Here is a 17921-nt window from a genome sequence, read left to right as displayed (position 1 = left end):
AGACGAAGCTATGCAGGAGCATATGTTCAGTCTTAAAATGCCTAGCAAATTACGGAGCAGGCAATAAGTCCAGCAGCTATCTCAATCAATCGTCAGTTATGGAAAGATCGGGTTCCAAAGGCCGGATTTTTTGTGAATCACTTCACGAAAAGTTCAAGAATCGGCAACAGGCCATGGGCCTATGTCTTCAACGCCGACACTTCTATTCTATTCTATTCTATGCGTCAAGTTAACACTATCTTTCTATTAGAAGCTTAAGCAGGACGTTGGCTACTCTCCAAAAGGTTTTCATGTATAAACCATATATTATTTGCATGTTCATGGCTTGTACAAATCTGCTTTAAGTGGTTATAACCCAAGAACAATTATGACAATCGGTTGTGGCTGATACTCACAATAACTATTTTCATCATTACGAGCTGGGCACATTTTTTGTGTTTTCGCGTCTTGATTTTCCAATAGTCTGAAACCTAACTGGGATAATTATACACAAGGCTTTATCACAAGGGCATAATTATACAAGGGCTTTATCTGTTGATGGAAGTTCCTCTCGGTCCTATATAGTATCGTGGGTATAGTGCCAATAAAATGATGAATAAAAATGTTAAATGAAAACTATAATAAACAAACGACAAATATAAACAAAGACAAGAGCATAACCGTGTTTTCTCTTTGCTCTAGTTCTTACTTTTGGCCTCAAGATTTGGAGCCTTTCTGAAATAAATAAACAAACAAGAATTTAGAACTAGCAACAACCAAGGCAGAATACAATGCAAACCAGATAAATAAATATTAAAATGCTAAAATAATAATCATTAACACCTCTAAATGCCACCACTGAACTGAACACGAAAATTATCACAAAAATCAACAGACTAAATATAAAGTAACTCTTACCTCCGTGGTGGACCACACAGCAATGAATAAGTGCAGAGCATATCTGAACGAGGTCATGTCTGAGGTGACTTAAAACCAAAGAAATCCAGATACCTAACTGTAATAAAACACTATTACACTACGTCCCCTAACAATAGAAGAAGTCGGAACTCTCTTCATTGTCCCAGCACCAATACATGTGATTAGTGCATAGATTACTGTGAACTTTGAGCCGTCAATTTGAGCTCAGAACAGTTTGTAAAGATTTTGTAAGGACCTTCACATCTCAGTTCAAGCATGGCATAGCTACGTACATTCAATTATTAATTTGCCATGTATATTTGATTTTTATTGTTACATGCAGTGAATAGGCGCGTTTATTTCAAACATTATCGCACATTAAGCATCATCGAAATAACAGTTTAAACAAGATATAAGAAATTATATATGAGTAATGGACGTTGACTCAGTCACGTACAAGTAGAAGATCAGGCGTAGTTGGTTCTCCCCGTTGGACCACTCCACTAAACGATACGCTATTTAGAAAAAGAGTGTCATCAACACTCAAGCGCTGCATCGCTCTCAAATATCCATTATTGATGGTAAAGCGCTCGAGATACGAGCACTGAGTGATGTTGGCGCTTAAATTTTGTCTGTAGCATGCAATGCACCAAAATTAGCTTCCATTAATTATCGGTATTTTTATTACAGTTCTAATAACAGGAAAAATATGCTATAAAAGACTGGATATTCCTAGCAATCATGTATGCTATTTGGAGGATTTAAACCATGTATGGGATTTAAATATGCACGAAAATGATTCGACAATTGTTCTTTTATACAGTACGAAATTTAATTAATTTACTTTGTATTCTATAAAAATACATTAAAAAATGGAACTGGCAAACTTGTTCCGGTTAATTAAAAATTCATTTCACCCTCACAAATTTTACATGAAAATCATTCGAACTTCAACATGAAACTACTGCAGTCCTGGCCGCAACAGTTAATAAATTAAAACATTCGAAATGCTTCCGGTTATAAGAATGATAAGTACAGGATAAGGTCTAAATATATAAATGTCATTTTTCCTAAATCCTCATATTGAGTACTGAACTTCAATTCCAGAAGGACCAAGATAACTTGATAATGGATCTTTGCATTTTAGCTTCTCATTTTCGAATGACAACTTTGAATTTTGGACGCCCACGTACTTATAATTATTGTAACTTATGAAATTCAATATCTCGTACAATTGCGAATTTTAACTCTCAATTCAGTAAATTGACTCTAGGGTGATTCTCTAAATCTTACGAGCAAAATATAACATTAAAAAGTTTTGCAACGGATATAAAAATTTGTAAAGATGTTCAATTATGTATTAAATCCCAATTTTTAAGATCGTAGAAAGTGACTGAGTACTCATGCAGTTCAGTTCAGTTCTCTCCGCGCCATAAGGCGCACAAGGCTTGGACGTCACTCCTCCACTGGGTCCGGTTTGCAGCTGCCTGCCGTGCTATTTGCTGTACAGATCTACGGAGCCACTTCGATTCGATGAGCTGGAAGCCGCTGCTGCCAACTTCCATCCCGATGCTGACACCTCGCTTTACAAGGATGATGGCGTGGCAGCCAAACGGCTCCTGAAGGAACTGGAAGATCACCGCCTGCTCGAGAAGCATCACTGGTTTTCGCTCTTCAACACCCGTCAGCGAGAGGAAGCCCTTATGCTCTTCGATGTTCTAATGAACAGCAAGACCTGGGAGACCGCGGTCAACAATGCTGCCTACTTTCGCGAACGTGTCAATGAGGGAGAATTCGTTTACGCTCTGTACGCTGCAGTGATTCATTCCAGTCTTGGAGAGGGCATTGTCTTGCCTCCTCTTTACGAAGTCACCCCACATATGTTCACCAACTCTGAAGTGATCCAAAAAGCCTACACTGCCAAGATGACTCAAACACCAGGTAAGTTCCGCATGGAATTTACTGGAAGTCAAAAGAATCCCGAACAGCGCGTTGCCTACTTTGGTGAGGATATTGGCATGAACGTTCACCACGTCACCTGGCATTTGGACTTCCCTTTCTGGTGGAACGATGCTTACGGTTATCATCTGGATCGCAAGGGTGAACTCTTCTTCTGGGCCCATCACCAACTTACCGTACGATTTGATGCCGAGCGTCTGTCCAACAACCTTGATGTTGTTGACGAACTTTACTGGGATAAACCCATCAAGGAGGGTTTTGCGCCCCATACGACGTACAGGTACGGCGGTGAGTTCCCGACTCGTCCTGACAACGCAAGATTCGAAGATGTCGACGGTATCGTCCGCGTCCGTGACATGATCATCCACGAGACTCGCATCCGCGATGCCATTGCACAGGGGTACATCACCGCTGCCGACGGAACCAAGATCGACATCAGGAACTCTGAGGGCATCGACCATCTCGGTGATATTATTGAATCATCTCTCTACAGCCCCAACGCCCAGTACTACGGCTGTCTCTTATACACATCTAGATGTGTATAAGAGACAGCAGTGAATAGGCGCGTTTATTTCAAACATTATCGCACATTAAGCATCATCGAAATAACAGTTTAAACAAGATATAAGAAATTATATATGAGTAATGGACGTTGACTCAGTCACGTACAAGTAGAAGATCAGGCGTAGTTGGTTCTCCCCGTTGGACCACTCCACTAAACGATACGCTATTTAGAAAAAGAGTGTCATCAACACTCAAGCGCTGCATCGCTCTCAAATATCCATTATTGATGGTAAAGCGCTCGAGATACGAGCACTGAGTGATGTTGGCGCTTAAATTTTGTCTGTAGCATGCAATGCACCAAAATTAGCTTCCATTAATTATCGGTATTTTTATTACAGTTCTAATAACAGGAAAAATATGCTATAAAAGACTGGATATTCCTAGCAATCATGTATGCTATTTGGAGGATTTAAACCATGTATGGGATTTAAATATGCACGAAAATGATTCGACAATTGTTCTTTTATACAGTACGAAATTTAATTAATTTACTTTGTATTCTATAAAAATACATTAAAAAATGGAACTGGCAAACTTGTTCCGGTTAATTAAAAATTCATTTCACCCTCACAAATTTTACATGAAAATCATTCGAACTTCAACATGAAACTACTGCAGTCCTGGCCGCAACAGTTAATAAATTAAAACATTCGAAATGCTTCCGGTTATAAGAATGATAAGTACAGGATAAGGTCTAAATATATAAATGTCATTTTTCCTAAATCCTCATATTGAGTACTGAACTTCAATTCCAGAAGGACCAAGATAACTTGATAATGGATCTTTGCATTTTAGCTTCTCATTTTCGAATGACAACTTTGAATTTTGGACGCCCACGTACTTATAATTATTGTAACTTATGAAATTCAATATCTCGTACAATTGCGAATTTTAACTCTCAATTCAGTAAATTGACTCTAGGGTGATTCTCTAAATCTTACGAGCAAAATATAACATTAAAAAGTTTTGCAACGGATATAAAAATTTGTAAAGATGTTCAATTATGTATTAAATCCCAATTTTTAAGATCGTAGAAAGTGACTGAGTACTCATGCAGTTCAGTTCAGTTCTCTCCGCGCCATAAGGCGCACAAGGCTTGGACGTCACTCCTCCACTGGGTCCGGTTTGCAGCTGCCTGCCGTGCTATGTTCCACGAGTTCCAGCCTGCTCGGTTTCTCTCCTCTTCCACCATTCGCCTCCAAGTTGTTTTTGGGCGTCCTCTCTTCCTCCTTCCTTCAGGTGCCCACCCGAGGGCCACAGCACAGTCGCTTGCTCTGTCCCTCCTCAACACATGTCCCACCCAGTTCCACCATCGTCTCCTCACCACATCACTGATTTTCTCCACTTCTGTCATATCAAGAACCGACTTGTTTGAGATGTGTTGCTGCCATTGAATCTTGCAAATCTTCCGTAAGCATTTGGTCTGAAAGATATCTAGTTTCCTCTCTTCTCCCTTGGTTAGTTTCCAGGTCTCACATCCGTATAACAAAACTGAAAGAACCAGGCACTCATGCCTCATGCACTGCCAAACATCGGCAAATAATTCAAATTATAACCTGCTACTATAATCACATAATTAATTTTTGTGACCTTATTTCAATACAAACAAACAATCATCACTACATCAACATGGTCGAACCGTTTGACGAGCGACTTTTACCATTTACGGCAAAGACAGGATAGTACAGGGTAATTGACGGAAACTTCCTTCATGAAAAAAAAAACTGACAAAAATATCATTACAATATTAATTTTATTGAAAAATACATTACCTGAATTTTTTGCATCATTTAGTTTAAAGATGACATCAGACAAATGACGGCACCCATTGTTAATGCATTCAGTTAATCGATTTTTGAAGTTCCGTTCAACTCGCTGAAGCATATTGACGGGCATGTGGGCGATGGCTTGGCGTATGTTGTTCTTCAAATGAGTTGCGGTGCATGGAAAGTCATTGTAAACAATGATAACGGTGTCTAATTCAAGATAATCCCATAAGAAAAAGCCTGCGTAGCCAAATCGGGGGCCGACCTGAAAGATGAATACGGAACTGATCGAGTACGGAATGCTCGTTGAGTCGCGATATGTAACGGCCGTTAGAAAAGTACGCCTCGACAGTAAACGCACGCTGCACACTAGACCAATGCGTACTGGCAACTGACTAGGCATGCATGTCACGAAACTTCGTGCCCGTGTCTTTCATATAAAATACTTTCCTACAACATCTGGCTGCTTGGCGCCAAATACAAAACAGAAAGATTCAGTTGTTCACCCTGCACAAAAATATAAAAGTGAATTAGTTAATCAGACTTCTTCGCACCGGACTTCATGTGAATTTTTGAGACTCATCGTCATTTTGTTTTTGATCATAAATCGTAAACCTGAGAAGTGTTTGATGGTATCCCGCCAGCGAAAGCTACTTCTCACATAATAAAATATATTTTTTCTCGGTTGTTATTTCTTCTTCTTTCGTTGGTTTTTTTTCTTTCCTTTTTCAGCAACAACTTCTTAGAAAAGAATCATCTCAACTAGGTTTCTCACCTCGTAATCAAATATCTGAAGGCATGAATCTATTGATCATTTTCATTAACTAATTTATTTGGTTAAAGAAAAATTGAGAATATTTGATCACGATTGAGAATAGTCGATGGCGAAATGAACAAAAAATAAAATAGTTAGTTGCATGTGATAATGCTGAATTAACACGATTAACCAGCCGAATATTTTTTTAATTGTTCATATTTGGTTGAATTACACGAGTTGGACGAATTAAGCGTTGTGTGCGAACCCAAAAGTTTAATGTTATCCACGTAGAATAGTTTTCCGAGAACGTCTTTAATATCAAGATAATTTAAGTTTAGTTATTGCAGCTTCTATGGGATGACCCTATGACCCTCAAAGTCAATGAGCAAGATAAAGACAAGATATGGTGCAGCTGAACAAGATTCATTGGGTATAAAAGGTGGGATGCGCGCATGCATTTTCGTGTTCTGCAGCTGGAGTTCCAATCGACATGAAGCTGGTACTTGCCGTCCTCTGCCTCGCCGTTGGCGCTAGCGCCTGGCCTCACTTGGTCAACGACAATCCTGGTGAGTCCAAAACAAATTGCACGAAAAACTTGTCCTAAAAATAACTTTTAAGATCCCAAATAAATGTTTACGCCACGTCACACTGATCAGCAAAATAATTAAGAGAGTTCCTTCCCGTGATGACAAGCCACACCACCCATTCATTGTTTGATTTATTGAAATGCGGAACATAATGTTTTCAATCGACTTAAACAAGCGTGATATCAGGTTGTCTCTGAAGAAGCAGAATAAATTTGTTGAACGACTGAGTCTAAATGAATTTCCCCGCACATATCGCCACAAAATTACATAAAATTTTGTTGACGCTTATTTAAATTTATTGGCATGCAAATTTTTTCTCATGCTTATTAGGTCTTGCTAATCGAATACATAATAAATCATCCATTTTAAGTTATCACTGATATTGAAACGTGACATTCATATAACTAATTATTCAATTGAAATTTGTGAATAATTCTTATTCTACCTTTATAAGTAAATTCTTTAATTTCCTCTTAACTTTCCGGTAAAATTTTATATGCCACATGTAGCAGATTTATACAACTTGGAACAAGTGACAAAATTGATAATGGAAAAGAGCGAATTGAGCCTTAATTTTATCGATTTTAAGGAATAGACTTTCATCGAATTCTTGAATTTCCTTGCAGCTGATCTGGCCCACAGACAGCAGACCGTCAATCGTCTGCTGTACAGATCTACGGAGCCACTTCGATTCGATGAGCTGGAAGCCGCTGCTGCCAACTTCCATCCCGATGCTGACACCTCGCTTTACAAGGATAGTGGCGTGGCAGTCAAACGGCTCCTGAAGGAACTGGAAGATCACCGCCTGCTCGAGAAGCATCACTGGTTCTCGCTCTTCAACACCCGCCAGCGAGAGGAAGCCCTCATGCTTTTCGATGTCCTAATGAACTGCAAAACTTGGGCGACCGCCGTCAAGAACGCAGCTTATTTCCGCGAACGTGTCAATGAGGGAGAATTCGTCTACGCTCTGTACGCTGCCGTGATTCACTCTAACCTTGGTGAAGGCATTGTATTGCCTCCTCTGTATGAAGTAACCCCCCACTTGTTCACCAACTCAGAAGTGATCCAAAAAGCCTACACTGCCCAGATGACCCAGACACCTGGTAAATTCCGCATTGAATTCACAGGAAGTAAGAAGAACCCCGAACAGCGTGTTGCCTACTTTGGTGAGGATATTGGCATGAACGTTCACCACGTCACCTGGCATTTGGACTTCCCCTTCTGGTGGAACGATGCTTACGGTTATCATCTTGACCGCAAGGGCGAACTCTTCTTCTGGGCCCATCACCAGCTTACCGTTCGATTTGATGCCGAACGCCTGTCCAACAACCTTGATGTTGTTGACGAACTTTACTGGGATAAGCCAATCAAGGAAGGCTTCGCACCCCACACGACGTACAGATACGGCGGTGAGTTCCCTACTCGTCCTGACAACGCAAGATTCGAAGATGTCGACGGTATCGTCCGTGTCCGTGACATGATCATCCACGAGACCCGCATCCGCGATGCTATTGCACAGGGGTACATCACCGCTGTCGACGGAACCAAGATCGATATCAGGAACTCTGAGGGCATCGATCATCTCGGTGATATTATCGAATCATCTTTCTACAGTCCGAACGCCCGATACTACGGATCACTCCACAACGATGCCCACGTCATCTTGGGTCGTCAAGCGGATCCTCACGGCAAATTCAACCTCCCTCCTAGTGTCATGGAGCACTTCGAAACAGCTACTCGAGACCCTGCCTTCTTCAGGCTGCACAAGTACATGGACAACATCTTCAAGGAGCACAAGGACTCCCTTCCTCCCTACACTGCTGAGGAAATTGGATTCCCTGGCGTTCAACTGACTCGTGTTGGCGTTGAAGGCAAATTGGAAACTTTCTTCGAAGACTACGAATTCGATCTGAAAATGGCTGTTGACTCGAGCGAATCTGCGAACGAAGTTGATGTGTCCGCGGCCGTGTCTCGGCTTAACCATAACGACTTCACCTACAAATTCGACATCAAAAGCAATGCTGCTAAGCCCGCCGTTGTGCGTGTTTTCCTGTGCCCTCGCCGCGACAGCAATGGAATCATCTACACTTTCGAAGAAGGTCGTTGGAACTGCATTGAGATGGACAAGTTCTGGACAAAACGTGCGTATAAAAATGAATTTCTTGTTTCCAAAAAATTCTGCTATACATTATTTGTATGGGTGCCTGTACGGCAGTGAATATGGCTCTTGGTCTAACTTTGATGTAAATGAACAAAAATATGTAAATCTTCAACTAATGATTGCTAAATTTTATGTTTTTCTTTTCAGTGCGTCGTGGAGCCAACGTTATTAGACGCAAATCTTCTGACTCCTCCGTCACTGTGCCTGACGTGCCAAGCTTCCAAACATTGATCACCGAAGCTGACAAGGCCGTTGCCGGCAACTCCGGCTTTGACTTCGCGCATTACGCCAGGTCCTGCGGAATCCCCAACAGGATGCTCCTGCCCAAGGGTTCCGAAACCGGCATGGAATTTGCCTTGGTTGTCTCAGTTACCGATGGTGCATCAGATGAACAGCACGATGCTCTTGAGGATGCTACCACAGAGAGCCACACCCAGTGCGGCATCCACGGTGAGAAGTACCCCGACCACCAGCCCATGGGCTTCCCTCTGGACCGCCGCATTCCTGATGAGCGCGTCTTCCTGTCTTCGGACAACAACGCCTACACCATCGTCAAGGTCTACCACAAGGGGGAGCATTAAGGCCGTGGATTAAATTGGAAATTGTTTGAAAATGAAGTGTGTGGACATTCTTGTTGTCATGTGATCGTTCATAAACAATAACTGCATCAAACATACTCTTATTAATTTCCCACTTCATGAAGACACTTTCCTCACTTTTAAATTTGCTAACGCATTCACATCAATCAGAAAGCTAAGCAGAAATTGCATCAAAATTAGTTTATTGCACGTTGACTTCTATCATTCATTAAGGTGTTAGCTATCAAGACAATCCCCTATAAATGGACTATGTTGCATATATTTATTTTATGCAGCACAATTTTCAAAATCTTATGACCATGGCTGAAATTAACAGATCCAGTCTTCAATTTCGATTGTGGATTTTTTAATCCACAATCAATCCAATGATGAGGTTAATCAATCCAATGAAGAGATAGCAATTTTAATCCAATGAGGAGGTTTGTAAACCTCCTCAAAGCCTTCGAGGTAATTTTCACTTCATGCGTTGACTTTCTTTTCGCAATTTTATATCCATGGTTGACGTTTATTTGAAAATGTATTTCTTGCACTATTCTTGTTTCCATAATTTTCTTTATCATCCAAAAAATCGGTTACCATAATTTCTAGTCAAAATAAGTGTGCACCCCTACTTGGTAGCGCTGACAACCTTATAAACTGATTGTTCAATTACTTAGAAATGTTGGCTTCTCATTTTTATGGTATAAATCTTTTTCTCGCAAATATTTTGTTTTGTCGTAAAACTCTACAACGTACTAACATCTTGTATAGGGACTGCCTGCTTCAGAGACATGCTGGTTTACGAATAGCTTTGTTGACTGTTAATGCATCTGTATCTACAATCCACAGGCGGTTATTATAAAATTATTTTCTGAATTCTACTCTAATCAATTTCTTAGCAATCAAAGAGCGAGACTCGTTTTTTAGTATTGCTACAAACTCTTTGGTAAACATCAGAGAAGTATTTTGAAATTATTTGGCAGTAATCCGAAATAATTTAGCAAAAATTGAAGGAAATGTATACGTTATATGTATCGACCTCTATAACGACCCTCGATCGGACGCAGATAAGAAAATATTTGAAGCCATTCACTGCCAATTGAAATACTTTTACTGGCTGTCACAACTGACAATCTACAAACGCAGTTTAACCTAAAAAAGATGAATTTTGGCGAACATCTTCCAATGTTACTAACATTCTAAAAAGCGATTTAATAAAAAAAACTCTAAAACAAATTCAAATCGTATTCCAATCTTCATGGACGTGATGGAGGATATGAACACAATTAATGAAACATATTGGTTGATATTATATTATAACTACCTCATTATATCCGATTCAATCAGTTATAAAAAGTCTCCCTATTAACCCTTACTCATTTGAAATGTTACAAATCTGAAATTGAGTACGGTGACAAATACAAAAGCATGTTCAACATAAAAAATATTACTCAGTACTCACTGCAGTGCGTGACAGAGAGCGCATTTTCTCGTCGACGAAAACTTGAGGTCACGGACAGACAGACGGACGGTCAGACAGATGGACATGGCGAGCATAATAGTGCATTTTTTCATAAATGAGAAAATGCGCTAAAAAGTAAAAATTAAATTCAAATAAAGGAACACTAGACTGATAGGCACGCGTTATATTTATTTATTACAGTTTTTCAAAATTTAAACTTTAGAGACCCTCTTTTCTAATTTTATGCTAGTTTCCATTTTTTTTTGTCGTTGCCTTCAGCAAAAATATTATATCTAAATATATTTGTACTATTATTTTACACATGTGTACAATCTATAAAATAAATCGGACCATAAATGAAAAAGTTACCAAGCATTTAAAAGCAAAGAAAACGCCATGAAAATTCACCATATCGATACCGATATTCCTTGAGAACTTGCGATATAAGCAGATTGATAATATAAGTACCTATGAAAAATTCAGTTTTGAAAGAAATCCTCTTCTTAATTAGTTCAGTAGACAACGCTCCTAATGCTCCTCTGAGCTAGAGGCCGCAGACTATACTCTGGAAGACCGTGATACAGACCACAGCCACACACTGCTTACAGATAACAGCGCCGTGAGTCTACAGCTAATACATATGTAGCAGGCAGTACTGAATTCGGCCTCACCTACTCCGGCCTAGCCTTTACTGACCAAACTATTCAATCTACTCCGACTCAACCTTCTCAGACTCAACCTTCACCGACTCTACCTTCGCCGACTCAACCTTCACCGACTCTACCTTCACCGACTCTACCTTCACCGACTCTACCTTCACCGACTCTACCTTCACCGACGCTACCTTCTCCGACTCCACCTTCACCGACTCTACCTTCATCGACTCTACCTTCTCCGCCTCTACCTTCACCGACTCTACCTTCACCGACTCAACCTTCTCCGACTCTACCTTCACCGACTCAACCTTCTCCGACTCTACCTTCACCGACTCAAACCTTCTCCGACTCTACCTTCTCGTAGCCAATGACTGGCTCTACCTGCTCGCTCCCCCCCCCCCCACTCTAACTTGCTGAAGCCACTGAGACAAGGTTAGGCTAGAAGGTAAGGCAAGAGAGTGCTTAAAGTATAACCAAATTGGCCATATTTACCATTTTCATGCTTAGGCGGTGGGTGTAGAAATACGGCGCTGTCTTTAAGCGCTTGACTGCATAGGCTGCTATATTCTCTAACGTTCTACCTACGGGAAGGAATTTGAAATAAAATATGAAATTTAGCAATAGTGGCCCCCGGCATGTACACTGCTACTGGTAGCATTTCCCAACTTGAGGTATAAGTAAAACTGATGAAACCATCCCCAACTGCTTTTGGAACACTTTTGATGCTTATAACGGGGTTTCAATATAAATATTTTGCTTTTGAAAATTTTTATTGTCTTATCTGACAATAATCAGCTATTTTCACCAACCTACCTGGCCACAACAGTCTTCCATTAGAATAAATCGGTAGCACGGCTTCTCGTTATAATTATTCACGAATTTATCGGTATGACCTGCTGACAATACCACTGAATATATAATTACAAGGTAATATTTAGCATTAGTCAGTGGTGCGCAGGAGCTCCAGCATGGTACAAGATCACAAAAGAACGGTAAAGAACTTTCAACATAATTAAATTAAAGAGCAAATGTACATCATTTGACAGGCGCTTTGCAAAAATATTAATTCGAAATATGTGTACCAGGAATGAACATGGCTACAGTCACGTACAGCAATTAAGAAGCTGATTGCTCTATCAACATGAAGCTCACACCGTTTGACCTTCCCGCCAATCCATATTTTGAAAAGAGTATCATCAACACTCGAGCTTTGCGCGGCTCTCAACCATCTACGAATAATCTCAACGTTCTCTAATGAGAAGTGATCTGCGCAATACTTGCGTATTGTTCTTCCTTTTTTAATATAATAGAGAAACATGAGCATGATAATGTATTTTCTTCCAGATTATAAACATAGTTTATTATTTCAATTAAAAGTGTGAATAGAACCGCACAATATTCGAACACGAGCTTTTAAATATTGCCAAAATTAAATGTTGTCACATAGGCTAGAGAAGCATGCTTCGAACTTATTGAGATTTTTTGTTTTCTAAAATTTAATAAACCCCAATATAATAAGAACTATTCAATTTCACCGCTTGAAAGCTGTACTTGTATTTATCTGACAATAGTTCGCCATCGAGGAACTAAAATGTTCACAAATTACGTTTCCGCAGTCTACTAAAGATTTATTCCACCTCATGTCCATTAATTCAACAATAATTTATTGATTAATTGCTATAACATTAACCTAGCGTTCTCTTGGAAAGCTTAGTTAATAGATAAATCGATAATCTTATAGATTATAGATAGATAATCTTATGATGAAAATAATTATTTGTTCTTCGATCAAAGCTTACAGAGAAATGAATTCAATGCAGCGATAGTTATGAGCTGTATATTTTTAAGATTTGTAAATTGAATAATAACCTTAATGACATTTTAACGTAGATTCCTGTTTTTTCGTTCGTTTTCCTTATTTGAAGAAACTCATCGAATGGTGAATATTCAAGTTCTATTTTCTCATTCGCATTGATGTTCATCTAGCGTTATATGAATTTATTGTATATCAAACTGTTTCACTTCCAATTTTCTATCCTTCCGATTTTACAATTAAAAACTCAAAGTAATGGTGAAATAAAATCACTACCTCCAGGCCCCATATAATGAAAAAATAATATTCCTGTCATCAAGATATTTTCATTTAGGTTCCACATGAACATTGAAAATACTTCATATTAAGTAACTCTGTAAATTCGCGCTCGAGTCTTGATAATAACTATTTGAGCTTAGAAGTCCGAAACAAATTAGAGATGTTAATTATAAAGCCGCTGTCACAATTCCCGAATGTTCGAATCGTTTGAACGGCAATTTTTAGCAAAGTGATTCCTGAAATTATCTAACATTTGAAAGTTTAGAACTGAATGCATAAAGGTATCAAAAACTGTTAGGTTTATCTAAATATATAATATCGATTCTGGAACTTTCAAAAGCTAAAGTCACGAAAATGAAGTGGAGGCTAAACTTGTAACAAAACATTCATTTTCATCATCCTAACCATTTTTATTAACTGATCAAATAATAAATCTTTACTTACTTCATTGAGCTATATTATTAAAAAGGAATGAAAAACTCAGAAAATTTTTGAACGAGTGAATTTCTAGTAATTTCTGCACAGCAGCAGAAAGCTCTTGGCTACAAATTTTCCGAAACACACGTGAAATTCGTGCCCATTGACATCCATAATATCACTTTCTCATTTTATTCGCTGTCACGTCTATGGGAGGACCCTTGAAGTCAATGAGCGAGATAAGGCATAGATATGAAGGAACCGCAATAGATTCAATGGGTATAAAAGCCGGGATGTACGCTAGAGTTGTCGTGTTCAGCTGGAGTTACGCACTCGACATGAAGCTGGTACTTGCTGTCCTCTGCCTCGCGGTTGGCGCGAGCGCCTGGCCTCAGTTTGTTAACGACCATCATGGTGAGTCTCTGCAGCACTCAACAGTGACGCTTAAATTTTCGGTAAAGATTAATCTTGTAAAAATATTGCATAAAAATATTAATCCGAATAACTATTTCTACCAAATCAAATGACGTTACTTTCTCTCTACCTTCAGGTGTGGCAAGATCGACTGGCCCAAATTTAACGCTCTGTTATTGTTTTATCAGTTCAATATCGAATGACGTCGGTTATAGTAAATTTAGATTTCTTTGTGTGAACAAACTTTATATCAGTAAATTAAAACCAAATAGAAACCTCTCTATCGATTTGCAGTATTATCATGATTTGTCTAATGTTTGAGCCAGAGTTACTTTTTTTTAATTTTAAATAATTAACACCAGAAACGTGGAACTGGTTTCTCATTTAATCTATTTTTGGAGGAATTATTTTCTGACAAACACGCCCAATAATAGGCCTAATAATTTACGTTTTCTGGCAAGTGCTAAAACTTGAATCTCTTTCCCATACATTAAACTGATGATCCTCCAGCAAATAAGTTGACAATTTTTCCAAGGACTTTCCTACTGTTATATTTAACAACCGCAAAGCAATAAACAACCAAGTTTTTAGGTTTCAATTCAAATTGTGTTTCCAAATCATTAGGCATGTGAACTCGTAAGCCTGCTTCTTTTATGATCTTCCAGATCAGAAAATGTCTCGCATTGCTAAACAGACTGTGATATCACTTCAACATCAGCTTAATCTGAAGAACATTTTCAAATTTTTTTGTTTTTCTTCTCGAAACTTTGTTGATATTATCAGGATTTGTTCATTTGTTTGGGCCAAAGTTACCCCATTTTTGGGCAAAAGTTGTCAGGAAATTATGAAAACTAGGAAATTATATTGTAACTAAGAACTGAGACAGCAATAACAAACTAAATATAATTGAATCGATTGAATAAATAAGGTTAGTTAACACTCAACTTTCAAGGGCTCGTCAAAAGACCGTGATTGCAAACAAAAGTTTGGTGCAAACAAATTTCACGACTTTCTTACTGTGAAGATGGAACAGCACTAATTGGCAAAATTTTTTGGAACTAAACCCAAATATCATCAATAATTCAAGCAAATGGTGCTACCCATCCAGTGAACCATATAACTATAAGTGACCTATATATAACCTATAACAGTGAACTAGGTCTATATGTAACACATCACAATATCAAACTACAGCACAACAGAACTTTTTCTAATTTTGTACTGATGTAACACTAACTTTGGACCGTCAATCTTACCACAGATGACGGTAAGTCATTAAAAGTGATGAAAATGACCAGCTAGTTTAAGCAAATTTGTTAATTTCCATCACCGAATAAATGCCTTAGTGGTGGGTTATGATACTTGAATAATTAAACTTATTCACAAACAATGCATATGCAAAATTTGCACAGACACAACAAACGGATTAAACCTAACTCCAATTAAATATCACGCATGAAGTTACATAAAAGGATCGATTTCTTGCAGCTGATTTGGCCCACAGACAGCAGACCGTCAATCGTCTACTGTACAGATCTACGGAGCCACTTCGATTCGATGAGCTGGAAGCCGCTGCTGCCAACTTCCATCCCGATGCTGACACCTCGCTTTATAAGGACAATGGCGTAGCAGTCAAGCACCTACTGAAGGAACTGGAAGATCACCGTCTACTCGAGAAGCATCACTGGTTTTCGCTCTTCAACACTCGCCAACGAGAGGAAGCCCTCATGCTTTTCGATGTTCTGATGAACTGCAAGACTTGGGATACAGCTGTTAACAACGCTGCCTACTTCCGAGAACGTGTCAACGAGGGAGAATTCGTCTACGCTCTGTACGCTGCCGTGATTCACTCTAACCTTGGTGAGGGCATCGTATTGCCTCCCCTGTACGAAGTCACCCCACACATGTTCACCAACTCAGAAGTGATCCAAAAAGCCTACACAGCCAAGATGACTCAAACACCCGGTAAATTCCGCATGGAATTCACAGGAAGTCAGAAGAACCCCGAACAGCGTGTTGCCTACTTCGGTGAGGATATTGGCATGAATGTTCACCACGTCACCTGGCATTTGGACTTCCCCTTCTGGTGGAACGATGCTTACGGTTATCATCTTGATCGTAAGGGTGAACTCTTCTTCTGGGCTCATCATCAGCTGACGGCCCGTTTTGATGCCGAGCGTCTGTCCAACAACCTTGATGTTGTTGACGAACTTTACTGGGACAAGCCCATCAGGGAAGGTTTCGCGCCCCACACGACGTACAGGTACGGAGGTGAGTTCCCAACACGTCCTGACAACGCAAAGTTCGAAGATGTCGATGGCATTATCCGAGTCCGTGACATGATCATCCACGAGACCCGCATTCGCGATGCTATTGCACAGGGGTACATCACCGCAGCTGACGGAACCAAGATCGACATCAGGAACTCTGAGGGCATCGACCATCTCGGTGATATTATCGAATCCTCTCTCTACAGCCCCAACGCCCAGTACTACGGAGCCCTCCACAATTCTGCCCACGTCATCTTGGGTCGTCAAGCGGATCCTCACGGCAAATTCAACCTCCCTCCTAGTGTCATGGAACACTTCGAAACAGCTACCCAGTGCGGCATCCACGGTGAGAAGTACCCCGACCACCAGCCCATGGGCTTCCCTCTGGACCGCCGCATTCCTGATGAGCGCGTCTTCCTGTCCTCGGACAACAACGCCTACACCATCGTCAAGGTCTACTTCAAAGGAGAGCACTAAGTCCAAAACTTTTACTGGAAGTTCTTCCAACTACAAGATGTGTTAATTTAATGTATTTTGGTAATCGAAATAAACTGCAGCTTTGATCTGGTTGTTATAATTTTCCATGGTCAGGGTGCCTCAGTTTTAAATGCATCAGTGTTTCAAGTCTTCCGATAACGCCGAGCAGATATTCTTCAGAAGACAAGTTACTTCTGAAAACTGGGGTAGGACCATATAACTCTATTTCTTTAATAATGACAACCAGGATGATTTCCAAGGTCAAAATCAATCGAGATCCTGAGCACAGACTGGATCGAAGCATACAGAGCTTCACACAACAGTATCGAAGCACAGAGAGCACACAGAGCTGCACATATATTGGTGCAAACGTCACTAAGGATGGTGGGAGCACAGTGGATGTGAGGAGGCGAGTGGCAATGGCAGGCGCGCAATTCAAAAGACTAATAAACATCTGGCAAGCCGGAACATCAGCAGAAAGACCCAAACCTCCCTGTTCAAGAGCTTGGTTCTTTTAGTTTTGTTATACAGATGTGAGACCTGGAAACTAACCAAGGGAGAAGAGAGAAAACTATATATCTTGCAGACCAAATGCTTTTCAGACCAAATGCTTACGGAAGATTTGCAAGATCCAATGGCAGCAACACATCTCAAACAAGTCGGTTCTTGATATGACAGAAGTGGAGAAAATCAGTGATGTGGTGAGGAGACGGAGGTGGAACTGGGCGGGGCATGTATTGAGGAAGGACAGACAAGCGACTGTGCTGTGGCCCTCGGGTGGGCACCTGAAGGAAGGAGGAAGAGAGGACGCCCAAAAACAACTTGGAGGCGAATGGTGGAAGAGGAGAGAAACAGAGCAGGCTG

The 17921-nt window shown here is 40.0% G+C and overlaps 2 protein-coding genes and 1 pseudogene across 2 annotated transcripts; all 3 read left to right on the top strand.

Moving 5' to 3' along the window:
• The first annotated feature begins 1330 nt into the window (after positions 1 to 1330).
• On the top strand, positions 1331 to 3401 carry LOC108679679 (hemocyanin-like). Its single transcript, XM_018168375.1, has 2 exons — positions 1331 to 1350; positions 2381 to 3401. The coding sequence occupies exons 1-2, from the start codon at positions 1331 to 1333 to the stop codon at positions 3399 to 3401; spliced, it is 1041 nt and encodes a 346-aa protein (XP_018023864.1).
• Positions 3402 to 7406: 4005 nt separating this feature from the next.
• Positions 7407 to 17143, top strand: LOC108679687 (hemocyanin-like). Its single transcript, XM_018168380.1, has 3 exons — positions 7407 to 8671; positions 8839 to 9148; positions 16934 to 17143. The coding sequence occupies exons 1-3, from the start codon at positions 7414 to 7416 to the stop codon at positions 17055 to 17057; spliced, it is 1692 nt and encodes a 563-aa protein (XP_018023869.1). The 5' UTR covers positions 7407 to 7413; the 3' UTR covers positions 17058 to 17143.
• Positions 14214 to 16603, top strand: LOC108679688 (annotated as a pseudogene).
• Positions 17144 to 17921: the final 778 nt, after the last annotated feature.

Source organism: Hyalella azteca, unplaced genomic scaffold, assembly GCF_000764305.2.
Source record: "Hyalella azteca isolate HAZT.00-mixed unplaced genomic scaffold, Hazt_2.0.2 contig15111, whole genome shotgun sequence".
In the NCBI taxonomy this organism is placed as follows: Eukaryota; Metazoa; Arthropoda; class Malacostraca; order Amphipoda; family Hyalellidae; genus Hyalella; species Hyalella azteca.
The sequence above is the reverse complement of the archived record's forward strand: the minus strand, read 5'-3'. Positions and strand labels throughout refer to the sequence as shown.

What these genes read in the sequence shown, in the direction of transcription:
- LOC108679679 (XM_018168375.1), top strand. Translation starts at nt 1,331, where the DNA reads ATGGACGTTGACTCAGTCAC. An exon ending in ATGGACGTTGACTCAGTCAC is followed by an intron (nt 1,351 to 2,380) that starts GTACAAGTAGAA and finishes TCCGGTTTGCAG; the next exon opens with CTGCCTGCCGTGCTATTTGC.
- LOC108679687 (XM_018168380.1), top strand. Translation starts at nt 7,414, where the DNA reads ATGAACTGCAAAACTTGGGCGACCGCCGTCAAGAACGCAGCTTATTTC. An exon ending in GGACAAGTTCTGGACAAAAC is followed by an intron (nt 8,672 to 8,838) that starts GTGCGTATAAAA and finishes TTTTCTTTTCAG; the next exon opens with TGCGTCGTGGAGCCAACGTT. An exon ending in TGCGGCATCCACGGTGAGAA is followed by an intron (nt 9,149 to 16,933) that starts GTACCCCGACCA and finishes CCACGGTGAGAA; the next exon opens with GTACCCCGACCACCAGCCCA.